The sequence below is a fragment of the Papaver somniferum genome, chromosome 10 (genome assembly GCF_003573695.1).
Source record: "Papaver somniferum cultivar HN1 chromosome 10, ASM357369v1, whole genome shotgun sequence".
Taxonomy (NCBI): Eukaryota; Viridiplantae; Streptophyta; class Magnoliopsida; order Ranunculales; family Papaveraceae; genus Papaver; species Papaver somniferum.
Window position 1 is genome coordinate 152,179,386 of NC_039367.1, and position 16,729 is coordinate 152,196,114.

The window sequence follows — 16,729 nt, forward strand, 5'->3', positions numbered from 1 at the left end:
GTAAAGCAGCTGATTCAATGGAAGGAACAGAAGAAGAGTTAATACCTTGCTATTCCTCCTCCTGCCTGACATGATTGTAGATATTTGCAGATGACGGCATGGGTTCCATTAGAAGGATTTGGCTGCGCAGAGGACAAAATCGATCATGGAGCCCCTGCAAGAACTCCATTGAGCAATCCTGATTATGGTTGTTCACGTAGTTCTTCCCTGCACCGAAGATACATGGTTCGATAGGTCGGAAAGCGTCCAACTAATCCCATAGGGACTTGAGGTGAGTTTAGTACATCGCAACGCTCAGATTTTCTTGCTTCAGAGTTGCAATGGACTGCTTGATTGCGTACAACTTGGATGAGTTGTGGTGAGAAAACCGAGATTTGATTTCCAACCACTGTTCCCGTGGAGATGGGAAATTCTGAGTACTGTAACGGATCTCAGGATCAACTGAGTTGGAGATCCAACTTCCCACGACCAAATCGTTGCAGCGAGTCCAGTGAGGTAAGTCAGATGGATTGATAGGCTTCTCCACAGTGCCATCAATGTAACCGGATTTCCCTTTCGCGCTAAGGGCTTTCATCATCCCTCGTCCGGATTATCAAATCTCGTAGTATGGACTGCCGGATGCACGTAGTATGGACTGGTTGGCGATAAACCAGTGTCTTTTTCGAGATAGTTGTTTGAAGAGTTTGATTGATCATCTGCAAGAGTCATGATTGACTAGGGTTTTCTGGAAAAAAAAACTTAACCTAGTTGTGTTACCATAAAAAATCTGACAGAGGGTTTGAATGCTCGCACAACAGTAATGAACAAAATTGATGAAAACGATAACGAAAAATAGAAAGCGGAAGCAATTGAGCGGATCTCCCCGCTCTGATACCATAATAAATTATGGGTATCGAGGGTTCATAGATCGGAAAACAGAAATCAAAGAAGACAATGTTTAAAGTGGTTCGGTCACTGACCTACATCCACTGAGAAACCCCGTAGGGTGAATTGGATTGATCTCCAGGCTTGCTGGGTTATTTTACATTTACAAGATTGATCCTATTTATAGTTGATAGGATATGGACCTAGAAGATAAAGAAACAAACCATATCTTTGACTAGGTGAAACTTATCTATCTACATTAGAGGATTTACTAGCTGACTTGATCCTATAATCTAGAAGGTATTGTTACAGACTTGGTCTTCTTGATCTCCAATGCACCGTATATTCCAACAAATCCCTTATAATTCTAGACACAAATATAATAAGAAGATTTGCTTCAAAAAAAAAAAATAAGAAGATTTTATTTGTTTTTAGTGTTGTGAGAGTTTTTTTTTTTTTTTTTGCATGTATATATTAATTTAGATTTTAAACCCATAACTCTTTATCATGACCAGAAAATTCACAAAATGTATTTAAATCATGAATTAGAAAGATCCTAGAGATGCATATGATATATCCTTTTATCAGTCTTGCCTTGCTAGGAGGATTAAGCATATCGCCACAATGCCAAAGACAAAAAAGAACAGGAAACACTCGAGGCTAACATAGGTTAACAATACTGTACTGCATTTTTGGGTCTCAAACTTTTACACGGTATATCCCATATATTCCCATTCCACTTTAGACCTTATATATCCAAGATCATCAGCCGAACTGGAGTACATCCTTGTTCTTCGGATCTTTTGAAACCTCAATATGAAATGGAACACACCACTTAGTCCCTAATTATTTGGGGCTGGTGATGGGGCAATCTAATAACCCTTGGATCATGCCATTTACACCTCCTGACGGTTGATGTGGCAACCTAATCACCCAAGGATGGTAACATTTACCCCTAAAGTACACTTACCGGTCAAACAACAAGCAAGTATAGCCTGCACAAGAACACGGTTATGCAAATGAACAAAAATGATTTCAAATTCAAGAACACATACTGTTAGTGTTAGATAACCAAAAAATCTCGTTATTAAGTTTTGTCTTAAATGTGCATCCCTAAATATCGCTAAAAAAGCCAAGTCATTTGAAAAAAAATTGAACTCGCCAAAAATAGCATATTGCATTTAAAACTCACTTGTGATAAGTGATAAATTTTCAATGTATAATGACAAGATCCTAGTTTTCTTCTGACATAAATGATTATAATATTAGTAGAAAACATTTAATTGTGAGAAACGTTGATAAATAAATATCATGAGCTGTTGAAATCCAAGCAAAAACAACAAAAATCTTTCAATACCTCTACCATTAATTCTCTCTAGCAAGTACATTGTTTATGTCCATTAATTATTGAGGTTTTACCAAAAACATCTCTTCTTTCCTATTGCGGTTTGTTTTTCTACATTTGGTTTTGTTATTTCCTTTGTTTCCAGCATATAACATTCATGGCTAGGATTAAAATCAGGAAGAGAAATCTGGTGCTTGCTTATATTAAAGATAGACGTGCGAGAGTATCTTACAAAATAAGAAGCAAAAGTTTCGTAAAGTTAGTGAGTTGTGTACTTCTTTTTTTACTCGGACAACAGATCAACCAGAAACGCATCGTGCATTGATTAGTATCTTACAAAATAATAGTACTGGTATCACTAAGATTCCCAACCCTAAATACTATTAAGAGTGTCCGTTCTCGTGGTAATATTGGTGGCGCTATAAATGCCGGCAGATTCATGGATTATCACAACCAAGGTGGTGATATTAGTATTGATAAAGATGAAGTAATGCGATCAGATCAGATGATGTCATCTCTGGAAGAGTTTCAAAGCCTTTCATGGTTAGAAGACGCAAGCAACTCACGAACTATTCCACAATCTGAAGCAAACGTAATGATTCAGGATGCACCCCGGATGGATTATAGCAATGAGAATATCAATCAGATAATGATGGGAACAGAAGTTCCACCACATACACTGGAGGAATCTTATGGTGGTATTGGTACCCTAGAAGATATTGTTATTGATACTACTAGATGGCAATGCTGAAAGCGCTCGAAAGCCATCTATTTTTCGATGGAGCGACAAACTCACCTACGAATGCTTCATCAGATGAAAACATGATCAATGGGATAATGGGTACCTCTGAAGATTGTATCACCAACAATAATGGGAACGAGATGATGATGGAAGGAATTGTTCCACCACCTGCAATGTAGGCACCAGTGTTACCTTGGAAGAAATTTTCAACAGTGCTAATGCATTGACGGTTCCTGGTAACGAAACCTATGACCCAGTGAATACAGATATCCAAACCGTGTCGATCCACCGGTTTATATGTGTGATTACCTTTCGTGAGGGTGTCAGCCCCTTAATGTGTGATTGAGGGTTTTTGTTTTGTGTGTATCTTTTTTTTTTTTGTGTGTGTATCTGGTTTCTAAAGCAAGCTTGAAATGGTTTAACATCATGTAATAGCTTATAGGAACAAATTTAATAAAAATACATCTTATTTATTTATTTTGAAATTGTTTACTTTTTGTTTTGCCAGTTGCCATTTCCATTTTGATTTTCTTTAATTTTTATATCTATCTAGCCGTATAGTTTGTTGTTTTTTTTTGAGGAAAAAAAAAAGATATATATATATATATATATATATATATATTATAAAAAGAAGTGGTGTGTAGACTTACAAATCCGACCATCGATTTCGTCATCCCACGATGGAGATTGATCGGTTATATGTCCTATATAGACGTCTGTCCGATCTAGGGCTGCACATTGGATCGGGTAGGTCGGGTTTGGCCTCACCCGCCACCCTACCCGCTGATGGCGGGTATTCAAAGCTATCACCCGTAGTCGACCCAACTTTACAACGGGTAGGTTTTCAACCGACCCACTTTTCAGCGGGTTAGGTCGGGCGGGTGGCGGAATTTCCCCGTCCAGGTACCTGATAAAAAGATTTAATTTTTAACCACCATTCAGTTATCTTAAAATTTTAGTTCCAACATTCAAAATTTTACAATATATTCAAAATTTAATACTGCATACTAATACTGCAAGTCTGCAACTATAACTAAAACCATGTAAGCTCTAATACTGCAACAAGCTCACCAAGCAGCAAAGTCCTCTTTCAGGCTGCAAGGTTGCAAATCTAGTGTTCGTAGTCTCTGTTCCTTATTTATTGTTTTCTTATATTCATTTCACTTCTCCAAATGACGACTAAGATTGGCAGTCCCATATGATTTATCACCAATCTTGTATATACCCAGACCCTTTGGACAATGCTTACATTTTTCTCTAGCACCAGACTCTAAAATATCAAAGTGCTCGCGCACCCAAGATTTCCTTACACCAACTTTAACCTTCTTAGTTGCACTGTCACTTGCTCCACAAGATGATGAAGGTTGAGAATATGCTCCCATTTGCGATGTGACTCCATGTATAACTGGAAGATTTGGAATAGAATTATCTTGTGAGATTTCAGCCATGGTAACATGTACAAAAGAAACATCAGTATAACAGAACACAATGCAAACCCTAAAAGTAATTGAAATCAATAACACAATTATTCTAAAATGGAATTAGGATACGAAAAATTCAGAAGAATTGTGCGATAACAAACCAAATATATATACCAATAAATTAGCCATAAACCAAATCATTATGCAGCAAGCACAGCATAATCGCACTACTCTGTTATACATTGATCGATCATTAAAAAAAAATAAATTTTCAAAAACATCTATATAAGTTCAGCCATGGAATGTGGTTTCAAATCACTGAAATCATAAACAAACCAAGACCCAAAATCTTACTTCAACAACAGTACAATTCAAATCACTTAAAGTGTAAATCAACAATAAGACTGAAAGTAGAATTGACATATACCTATCTAACAAGATAGTTTCTCCTTTAATCAATCTTTCAATTGATTTCCTCTTAGGCGAGCTTCAAGTCTAAGACAATTTTCCTGATGAAAACAATTTAACCTTATTATCAACCTTTTTAACAAAACAAAAACAGAAAATAAGAACATGCAAATGAATCAAAGAACAAATATAAACACAATATATCAAATGGAAAAACAAAACAAATTTTACAACAAATAAATCAATACCCAAATCCAAAGTTATCCCCCCGAAAAAATAGATCTTTGTTTCAATCATGATATGGTATTAGAATCGAACTCGAAGTATCAAAAAATTAAATTGAAATCAAATAGCGTAAACCCTAATAAACAGATTCAAATCAAAGAACATAAACCCTAACAATCATCTTTGATTGAATCATGAGATGACATTACCTCATGTTGTTGCCTTGTTGGTGTTACTGGTGATGATTAGACGTTGGTACTGGTGGTGATTTGATCTTTGAAGAGTGACTCTGAACTCTAAGTTGAAGAGTGGAGAAGAGAAACCGAGAGAGAGAAGTGAGAACTGAAAAGATAAACTGGGAAAGTGAGTCGATTAGAGCATCTCCAATGCTAGGGGTGGAGGTCATCCTATGTGGAGGTGATATTAAGACTTTTTTTTATGGGTCATTCCTATGTGGCTAAGAAAAACAATAATAAGACTTTTTTACCAAAAGTTTCATCTCCAATGCCAATGTCTTGCTACTCTGATTTTTCATACGTGTTAAATAAAATTTCATTATCAAAAAAAAAAAGAATTGGAGACAAATTCCCCTCGAAATATGAACAATTTTTAGGTTAGATAAAACCAGGGGGAAATTTCCCTCCAACAGATTTCCCTCAAAGAAATTTCCCTCCAGAGAAAATTAGATTGATATAAATCTACAGATCGGTACCTCTTCCTATTCTCACTTTTCCAAATCCTTTAGGTGTTTGAGATTGAGATAGATTGGAGCAAAAATATTGGTTCAGATAGAGGATTGATCATCACTGTTATCAACTATTACGGTAAAATCTTTTGATTTTAGTTTCTTCTTTTGATTCCTGCTTAGTTAAATTTTATCTTGTTGAGCCCAATCTTCAATATTTAGGAAGATTCAGAGATTTATATCCATTTGGTATACATAATGATTATTGTACTTCCATCACACTATTTAGGTTCAAAGAATGCATACTAGTTGTTTGATCAATGTTCAGTAACTTGTATGATGTATTTACTTGTGCTAAACTCATTAATATTTGGCTTGCTTGTATGGATAGGTGATAAACACGGTTGTTCATGGATTCAACATCTGATGATGATGCCAGACACTCTGACCTATCCAGCACTCAAACTAATGGAGTGAACAATAATGGTGTTACCGAAAACCATAACTCCTCTTCAACACCCAGTGTAAAAGCTCAAAATTATCATGGGTTTTTACAATCAAACCACTTTAGCCTATGTCCATCAACACATCCGAACTTCGCTTTGCATAGAGTTGATGCTCCTTACCCTGCTCAGCAATTTTATGGAACTAGATTACCTTATCAGGGTTTTATGAGAACTTCTCCATTTTTTCCTTATGATTCTCAAAATTCTGATGCTTCGGTAACTACGATGAATACTGAAACTCCTAATTCTCAAAAGAAACCCAGAAAGAAAGTTACAAAAAACACTAAAGCTCCTCAACCAAACCAACATTCCAATTCCCGTGTTACTTGGACAATGGAGGAGGATGTTGCTCTAACAAAGGCGTGGTTGTATGTAACCCAAGATGCAATAACCGGAAGAGATCAGCCCTCTGATAGAATGTGGAATCGCATTTGGGGTGTTTGGAGAGACAACATGGTGAATCCCGATGGGCGAGGGTGGAACGCCTTAAAATGTCACTGGAAAGGGATACAAACACAAGTGTGCAAGTTCCATGGTATCTACGAAATGTTGGAGAGGCATCCCCCAAGTGGAAACAAATTGCAGGACATAATAAGATTTGCGTATAATAATTTTTTTATTCAATATGTTTTTATTAGTTTCATTTCGTCATCGTTTCCCATTGTATTTTATGTAATGTGTAGGTAATGGAAGCTAAGTTTTTGTTTGAGGGAAATGATAAAGGACCATTCAAGTATGAACATTGTTGGGAAATAATGAAAGCCAACCCAAAATGGTGTTCTCAACAACTCACCTTAGATAATTCTTCAAAGAAATTGAAGGTACTTGATGGTGACTCATTTGACACTGGAACTGCATCTGTACCTAACAATGAAGAAGAATATCTAGATGTTGATGGGGTTGATCGAGGTTCTGGAAGGAAGAAAGCTAAAGAGAATGTCCAGAAAATGCATGATCAAGAAGCTGTAGTTGATATGCTGAGTAGTTATAAAAGTACTCTTGAAAAACAACATGCCATCAATCAACAAAATATGGAATGGAGGGAACAAATGTTTAAAAAAGATTTTGAATTGCGAGAAAAATCTCAGAAATTGAAAGAAGAGACTCAAAAGAGTAAGCAAAAGGCCTATAAGCGAAAGGAGCAAGAAAGAATTTTGAACACTAACCTTGAAAAACTCCAACCTGTACTGCGAATTGCATATGAAAAAATGCAAGCTCAAATATTGAAAGAATGGGAGAATGAAGGCTTGTTTGGTGATGAGGTCATGAACGGCGGTGCGGATATCTCATCTATTTGAACAAGTATCAAGTTTTAACTTGAAGTAGGTTAATTTGAATATTTGCACTGTGGTTCTTTTACCTTTTGTCTTGGTTACAGTTGCTTCCACTCTGTAGTGTGATGCAACTCAACTCTAGTTGTTGGTGTCTTTTACTTTGGTACTTCAATTCTGTTCGGTTGTGTTTTTTCTTTAGCCTTTTATGTTACCTTCTTTGTTTTGAAAATCCTTTTTCAGCGAGTTTCGGTTAGTCGTATGTGTTGTTTGTCACTAGTCAATTGAATTTAATGTTCATAGTATTCAGCCTTAGCAAAGATTTTAAACAGTCTTTATGCTCATATACTTTCTGCAGTCTCTACAGACGTCTGTTTTATCAACTGCAGACTCATTTTAGCTCCCTGGATTACCTGCAGTTGTGTGTGGCTCCATAGATTCCCTGTATTTTCTACAGTATTTGTACAAGTGCAGTATATTACTATTTGCAGGTAGTGTCAGTCTTTTGAATGAATCAGGAGCACACCTCTACTACAATTGCCAAAGTGGGAACTACTTCGAATACCAGTTCTTTGATATTGGGTCTCGCTCGCAGTCTGTAAGAGAAGCGGTTGCATTACCTACCTCGTTTTTTAGAGAACAATTAGAGCCTCGCCCCGATTGTAAAAAGTAGTTACGAGATAAAACTGTTGGATTTTTCTAACGAATTGCGCAAATGTTAAAACAACAAAGGGGTACTGGATTTTTTACCTGATCATAAATCGTTTTAATTTAACATATCAGGCGATAAAGTTACAGAAAATGAACTGAGAACTGAAAGGTGATAAAGTTACAGAAAATGAAAATATAACATATCAGGCCATTCTAAATCTGGCAGGAAAGGAGGTGTTGATTTGAAAGAAGAAATTGCAGCACTTGAATCAGATGTCACTAAATTTTGTCGCAGAAATTGCAGCACTTGAATCAGATGTCACTAAATCTTGTCTGACCAACCCAACACAAACAGAAAAAGAATTGCAAGGATTTCTGCAGTCCAATTAGTAACACAGCCAATTCCTCGTGCAACAACACCAGCTACCACCCCTAAAAAAATTCTCCCGGTGAATCCAGAAGTGGATATCATTAATTTCTAGTAGAGACGTTGCTTTGGTTCGTATGTGTATCCCACAAGTGGTTGATAAGATCAGTTTTCAGTGTGTCATGTGCTTCGGTGCTTCGAACTTGTTTCATTCCATACATCATCCTGCAAACAAGAAAGCGATGATCATGCTCTAAATTAACAAGCCTAACTCTTTCTGCTACATGAGGCTCCCATCGTTCCGGATCAATTCCTTGAGGTTTTTCATTCTCGATAATCATATTGTGCAAGATAATACACGTCTTCATTATTTTACCAAGGTCTTTTGCCTTCCAATTACGCGCTGGGCCCTTTACAATTCACCACCTACTCTGTAAAACTCCAAAAGCTCGTTCCACATCTTTCCTCACAGCTTCTTGTCGCTTAGAAAATAATTCCTCTCTATCATTACCTGGGTTAGAGATAGTTTGAATTAGTGTGGCATATTTGGGATAAATTCCGTCCGACATGTAATACCCCATATTATACTTTTTACCTTGTATTGCAAATTCACAAGGTGGAGCAACTCCATTAATAATGTCATCAAACAGAGGAGATCTATCCAAAACGTTGATGTCGTTGTTCGTACCTGCCATGCCGAAGAAAGCGTGCCAAATCCATAAGTTTTGAGATGCTACAGCTTCTAAAATGAGGGTAGGGACCCTTTTGAAACCATTAGTGTGTGTACCATGCCAAGCCGTTGGGCAGTTTTCCCAGTGCCAATGCATATAGTCAAGACTCCCAATCATGCCTGGAAAACCACGAATCTCTGCTTCCTTAAGCAACCTAGCTATGTCATTTTCATTTGGTTTTCTTAGATACTCTTTCTCATATATTCCGATTATGGCATCGCAAAAACGCTTGAGACATTCAACTGCAGTACTTTCACCAATCTGTATATATTCATCAAGAATATCAGCTGGCAAACCATAGGCAAGCATCCGTACAGCTGCAATCATTTTCTGCAAAGGACTTAAACCTTCCCTTTTAACAGCATCATACCTTTGTGTAAAGTACTTATCATAATTTTTAATATCATGTAATATGCGAATGAAAAGGCTAATATCCATACGAAAACGACGACGGAAATGTTGTGAGGGTATTTCGAGTCTTCACCTCTAAAGTAATCACGAACAATAAGATTGTGACGTCGTCTCCTATCGCGAACAATTGTGCGTCTACCAAAAGTAGATCCACCATGAGGTCGCTTGTTATCCATTGTCGCAGCTGTGAAAATTATAGGAGTAATTGTTTCAATGGAACTTCTAGAAGATTGTAACTCACCTTCGACCACCTCATCCATGTCTAACAATCGTTTGGTGTAAGTGGACGAATTTTCACTATCACAATCAGACGTTAAACTTTCATCAGAGTCCCAGATTGAGTTGTCGGAGTCGGACATTGAACCTGACAAAACCATAATTTAAAGTGCACCTGTTAACAGGCAAAAAAAAGAGTCCAATGTGTTGTCAAAGAAACAAAAAAAGCATTCTGAATTGGTAAACGAACACAAAACCAAAAATTTCCCATCTAAATTTTATTTTCTTCACTTGGAATCAAGAGCATACTTCAGTTATAAATACCAACTAAACAAACCTAATCAAGATCATACTTCAGTTAAATAACCCAAATTGGTTTTACCCACAAATGTCAATTGGATGTGTAATTTGCTTATTCTGTATTTGTTACTGCAGTAACCCAAATCTGATTAGAAATCATTTTATTTCGATTTGACAAAAGTTACATCCTAAATCAAGCAACTAAGAATGATTTAACCATCAGTTAGAAAAAATCGAAATAGGAATTGTACTTGGGTTTATATTTTAAATTATCTTTTTGTGTAATTTGAATGAATATGAATGCTTAATTGATCAATTCCAATAGATTTGGCGGACCATTTGAAGAAATTTTGAACTGATAGTTCGTTGTGAAGGACATGAAAACAATTTCTTATCATATAGATATATGTTCAAGCAAGCTATTAGATTAAACAGGGAGGTTAACAAATAAATCAGGTATAGAAAAGAAGAAAAATATGATCAAGATTTTACCTTAGCCAGAAGCTTCAATCGAAGATGATTGTTCACAGTGAAGAAAAATATTTCGATAGGAAAGGAAGAAGAAGATGCAATCTTTGAGATTGTCGCCGAATCGTCTAATTTAAGAAAAAAAATTTTTTTTTTTGGAATAAAAATGATGACGTGTCACTGGGTTTGGGGTCAATGAGAGGGTGAAAATATGACTTTCTGGTTTACCCTTGACTGTGAGATGGCAGCCATGTCATTGTCATTTATTAACCTCCATCTAGCATTAGAGACAAATTTTTGGTTGAAAAAGTATTATATCCTATGTGTCATGTCTATTTAAGACCTCCACCCCTAGCATTGGAGATGCTCTTAGGTGTTTAGGTTTATTTAGGTTTTATTCTTTCTAAAGGATTGAACGGCTGGGATCACGGATAGAAGTAATCCAAGGGTAATGGATAGCTTGGAGATTTCTAGGCGGGTGAGCGGGTAGGTCGGGTTTTATAAGGGGCTAGTCATAGTCGATTCGTGTGTTAGGCGGGTAGGGTTGGGTGCGGGTAAAAACTGGCGGGTGTGGGTCGGGCCGGCGGGTAGGGTCGGGTTTGTGCATCCCTAGTCCGATCCCTTGGCTTCCTAATAAAAATATGATTCTAAAGATTATTTAACGGCGTCAGATCCTTGGATTTATTAATTTGACTGCAGTGACGGATTTCCTAATTTGACTAAATTTCCGTTAATATAGGCTAACACTAAGTAGATGTATTTATAGAACAGAAGAGTGTCATTCTTTAACGGTTTCACCAACAGATGGTCTTCTATCTATAGTTCTTCCCCTCCATTAACGACTTCTAATTCTTAACTCCGTCTCTCTATATCGTAATAATAATGAGTTATTAATACATGGTTTCACCAACAGATGGTCTTCTATCTATAGTTCTTCCCCTCCATTAAAGACTTCTAATTCTTAACTTCGTCTCTCTATATCATAATAATACAGAGTTATTAATACTAAGTTATTATTATGGATGATTTAAAGGATGGATATGGTGAAATAAAAGAAAACAGAGCTGATGATTTAAAAAAATAATTGGTCTAAAGAGGAAAGGAGAAGAAAGAAAACATAATAGAGGAAGAGGAGTGAATTGGGTAAGAGGTTTTATGTTTAATGCAACCAAATATCTCCTTACTAATACATCTTCACGGAAAACATATGGATAAGGGTCTGTTTGGCTTATGTTTGGTGGATGACCCTCCATGAAGATTATTCGTATACACCAGATATACTCTGGTCCATCGAACGTTCAATCATCCAATAAGCATAATGATTTGTACCATAACTTTCTCAAGAAAATTTAAATTAGCCTCAACTAATCTGAAAGATATTTTTAAAAAACAAATAAAATAAAAAACATGGTAAAGATTTTTTTGCGAGATTTAAGTGTCACAACCCCGACCAACAAAACATTAGGGAATGTTTAAGGGCCACGGTCGGGGCTGTAAGCCCAGGCTAATTTGACCTGACCAACAAAATACTATAGTATTCTCAAGGGACCACGGCCCTGGCTAATTTGACCCGATCAACAAAATACTATGGTATCCTTAAGGGACAACGGCCGGGGCTGTATCCCCGGCTAATTTGACACAATCACAAATACTAGCGACGCAAGTCCGAACTAACTTATAAGCTCGATGTTTGACCATTATAATCTAATTAGTTTTGTGAATGACTAAAAAAGAGTTTGGTAGAATACGGACCAGCCGATCAAACAACAAAACGAAAACGAAAAAGGTTGTGCCCCGGCCGTAGGCCGGGTTGATACCTAGTATATATTATAAAAAGAAGTGGTGTGTGTGTAGCCTTACAAATCCGACCATCGATTTTGTCATCCCACGATGGAGATCGATCGGTTATATGTCCTATATAGTCGTCCGTCTGATCCCTTGGCTTCCTAATAAAAATATGATTCTAAAGATTATTTAACGACGTCGGATCCTCGGATTTCTTAATTTGACTGCAGTGTCGGGTTTCCTAATTTGACCAAGTTTCCGTTAATATAGGCTAACACTAAGTAGATGTATTTATAGAACAGAAGAGCATCATTCTTTAACGGTTTCACCAACAAATGGTCTTCTATCTGTAGTTCTTCCCCTCAGTAACGACTTTTAATTCTTAACTTCGTCTCTCTATATCATAATAATACTGAGTTATTAATACTAACTTATTATTATGGATCATTTGAAGGATGGATACGGTGAAATAAAAGAAAATAGAGCTGATGATTTAAAAAAAAAATTGGTCTAAAGAGGAAAGGAGAAGAAAGAAAACCTAATAGAGGAAGAGGATTGAATTGGGTAAGAGGTTTTATGTTTAATGCAACCAAATATCTCCTTACTAATACATCTTCACGGAAAACATATGGCTAAGGGTCTGTTTGGATTATGTTTGGTGGATGAACCTCCATGAAGATTATTCGTATGCACCAGATATACGCTGGTCCATCGAACGTTCAATCATCCAATAAGCATAATGATTTGTACCATAACTTTCTCAAGAAAATTTAAGTTAGCCTCAACTAATCTAAAAGCTATTTTTAAAAAACAAATAAAATAAAAAACATGGTAAAGATTTATGTAATCTAGAATTCACATGGGCCAAAGTTTATCAGCCACCTTCCTACCGAATCACCCGCAATATCCCACCACCATATCCCGCAGCAACAACACAAGAACAATCTACATCGTATGAAAACCTCCAGACCCAGACTGGATCAAGATAAATACAGATGGAGCCGTAAGGGGACACCCTGGACATGCAGGGGCAGGTATTATTTGCAGATCATCAGGCACCACTACTATCAAGGCGATTGCCCAACCCTTTGGAATCACTACTGCGCTTCTGGCAGAAACCTGAGCCCTACTCCTAGTGGTAAGAACTACATTAGACCACGAATGGCCAAAAGTTTGGTTCGAGACAGACTCCACCAGCCTACTACAACTCATCGAATCAAAAACACCACCACCTTGGTACCTTCAAGCGATGATCTAAGAAATATTCCTCGCTCTCCAAATTATTCCACGCCACGCACTCACACATATCTACAGAGAAGGAAACCAAGTAGTGGATGGACTCGCAAACAACGCGGTTGATAGCAGTAAAATTAATAATTTCACCACTTCCATATGGGATCACACATCCCACGATGGAGATCGATCGGTTATATATCCTATATAGACGTCCGTCCGATCCCTTTGCTTCCTAATAAAAATATGATTCTAAAGATTATTTAACGGCGTCGGATCCTTGGATTTATTAATTTGACTGCAGCGTCGGATTTCCTAATTTGACCAAGTTTCCGTTAATATAGGCAAACACTAAGTAGATGTATTTATAGAAAAGAAGAGCATCATTCTTTAACGGTTTTACCAACATATGGTCTTCTATATATAGTTCTTCCCCTCCATTAACGACTTCTAATTCTTAACTTCGTCTCTCTATATCATAATAATACAGAGTTATTAATACTAAGTTATTATTATGGATGATTTAAAGGATGGATACGGTGAAATAAAAGAAAACAGAGCTGATGATTTAAAAATAAAAATTGGTCTAAAGAGGAAAGGAGAAGAAAGAAAACCTAATAGAGGAAGAGGAGTGAATTGGGTAAGAGGTTTTATGTTTAATGCAACCAAATATCTCCTTACTAATACATCTTCATGGAAAACATATGGCTAAGGGTCTGTTTGGCTTATGTTTGGTGGATGACCCTCCATGAAGATTATTCGTATACACCAGATATACTCTGGTCCATCGAACGTTCAATCATCCAATAAACATAATGATTTGTACCATAACTTTCTAAAGAAAATTTATGTTAGCCTCAATTAATCTAAAAGCTATTTTTAAAAAACAAATAAAATAAAAAACTTGGTAAAGATTTTTGTGCGAGATTTAAGTATCACAACCCAAACCAACAAAATATTAGGGAATGTTTAAGGGCCACGGTCGGGGGTGTAAGCCCCGGCTAATTTGACCTGACCAACAAAATACTATAGTATTCTCAAGGGACCACGGACGGGGTTGTAAGCCCCGACTAATTTGACCCGATCAACAAAATGCTATGGTATCCTCAATGGACCATGGCCGGGGCTGTAAGCCCCGACTAATTTGACACAACCACAAATACTAGGGACGCAAGTCCGAACTAACTTATAAGCTTGATGTTTGACAGTTATAATCTAATTAATTTTGTGAATGACTAAAAAAGATTTTGGTAGAGTACTGAACAGCCGATCAAACAACAAAACGAAAAAGAAAAAGGTTGAGCCCCGGCCGTAGGCCGAGGTGATACCTAGTATATTTATATATTAAAAAGAAAAGATATGTACAGATTTACAAAAAGATTAAGTCCAAGGACTTAAAACCGGTAAGATGAAATCCAAAAAAGACCCTATCTATTCTCGTCTCATAATGTCTTCCCATTGAAACAGTATTTGATTCGTTGAGTATCCTTTGAAGACACCAGTATTAGCTCCACAATCGAATATCTAGCTTCATATCACACAGCAGATCGTCTGTAGTCTTTTGCCTTCCCCCATGAACTCTGCTATTTCTTTCTAACCACATTTCCCAGCATATTGCAAAAGGAATTGAGTGCCATACCAATTTTAGTCTCTCACACACTCTATTCAAACTCCAACTCTGTAAGCATTCTTTGATACCCTGATTAAAAACCCATCTCACATTAATAGACTTTAGAAAGCTACTCCAGAAGTAATTCACCCATTTGCAATTGACAAAAAGATGATCCTGTGATTCCACCTGAGCATTGCAAAATAAGCAAAGATTTGATTTAACAATGACTCTTCTATTCTGCAGCATATTTCGAGTTGGGACTGAATCATGCATAGCAGCCCAAACCAGAAAAAAAACTTTTGGTGGAACAAACTTGCTTGTTACAACATTAGCAAACTCCCAGTTCTCCTCCTGTTCACTCAGCTTGTTGTAAATTGCCTTTGCTGTGCACATTCCTTCAATATTGTCATTTTCACCTGTAATCAGTGTAGTATTCCTTAAATCATGCTTTATCTCCAACAAGTATATACTCTCTGCTGGACCAAGAGTTCTAGAGAAGACAAAATTCCAAGTAGTTGATTTCATTTTATCCACTGTTTCAAATTTCTGATTACTGACTTTGTATAATCTAGGATATTTATCCTTTAGAGCACCATTCTCCGTCCACTAGTCGTGCAAGAATCTTACATACTTTCCATTCTTCAACTTGATGTTAACTGTTTCATAAAAATCTTTGTTGGCTTTCAAAATATCATACCACGTACTCCTTCCCATTATTTCTTTAGTCTGGATTGGCACTATAAAAAATTCCCCAGTCTGTGTTTTCTCACACATAATTCTCTCCACAAAGCTGTTTTTTTCCACACAATACCTTCCATGCCATTTAGCAAGCAAAGATCTATTTATCATTCTTAAACTCCTGATTCCCAAACCACCATTCTTCCTTGATTTGCAAATATTTTTCCAAGAAACCCAACTCATTTTATTTTTCTGCTCGTCCTCACCCCATAAAAACTTTCTCATAATGGTGCTCAACTTCTTTTCCACTGCCACAGGAAGATAATACAAAGACATGTAATAGGTTGGAATACTTTCTAGATAACTCTTACTTAATGTCACTCTAGATACCAGCTTTATTGAGAAATTTTCTTTTCCATGGAGCTAACTTTTTCTTCATTCTTTCAATAACCACCTCCCAGATTGCCACACTTCTCTTGCTAGCACTAATGGGCATTCCCAGATAAGTAAAGGGTAAAGATTCAATCTCTTACATCCCAACTCCATAGTTAATTCATTAACCAAATCATCTGTACCAATATTTATCATGGAACTTTTATCCAAATTTAGTTTCAAACCAGTCAGCACCTCAAACAAAACTAAAATAATCAAAAGCCTCCTTACCTCCAACTTTGAAGCATTAATTATGATGATCGTATCATCTGCAAATTGGAGATGAGAAATCATTGTTCCACCTACAATCACCTGGAAACCACCAACTCTGTTATCACTCACTGCTTCATTCAGCAACATGGAAAGTACCTCCACCAC

General features: G+C 36.7%; 3 protein-coding genes across 4 annotated transcripts; 1 reads left to right on the plus strand and 2 right to left on the minus strand.

Moving 5' to 3' along the window:
* The first annotated feature begins 5,639 nt into the window (after positions 1 to 5,639).
* On the plus strand, positions 5,640 to 6,932 carry LOC113317454. The gene is made up of 2 exons (XM_026565572.1): positions 5,640 to 5,829; positions 6,082 to 6,932. Exon 2 carries the CDS (start codon positions 6,101 to 6,103, stop codon positions 6,881 to 6,883), a length of 783 nt encoding a protein of 260 aa, XP_026421357.1. The 5' UTR covers positions 5,640 to 5,829; positions 6,082 to 6,100; the 3' UTR covers positions 6,884 to 6,932.
* A 1,253-nt stretch (positions 6,933 to 8,185) lies between these two features.
* Positions 8,186 to 10,689, minus strand: LOC113314966. Of its 2 annotated transcripts, XM_026563288.1 has the most exons (5): positions 10,636 to 10,677; positions 9,869 to 10,018; positions 9,701 to 9,762; positions 9,081 to 9,477; positions 8,186 to 8,996 (listed from the first exon to the last, which is right to left on the minus strand). In XM_026563288.1, exons 2-5 carry the CDS (start codon positions 10,002 to 10,004, stop codon positions 8,905 to 8,907), a joined length of 687 nt encoding a protein of 228 aa, XP_026419073.1. In that variant the 5' UTR covers positions 10,005 to 10,018; positions 10,636 to 10,677; the 3' UTR covers positions 8,186 to 8,904. The 2 variants fall into 2 exon arrangements, with proteins under 2 accessions (XP_026419073.1, XP_026419072.1); XM_026563287.1 differs by having other exon boundaries at positions 8,186 to 9,477; positions 9,869 to 9,991; positions 10,636 to 10,689.
* Positions 10,690 to 15,133: 4,444 nt separating this feature from the next.
* Positions 15,134 to 15,766, minus strand: LOC113316550. The gene has a single exon (XM_026564710.1). It carries the CDS (start codon positions 15,764 to 15,766, stop codon positions 15,134 to 15,136), a length of 633 nt encoding a protein of 210 aa, XP_026420495.1.
* Positions 15,767 to 16,729: the final 963 nt, after the last annotated feature.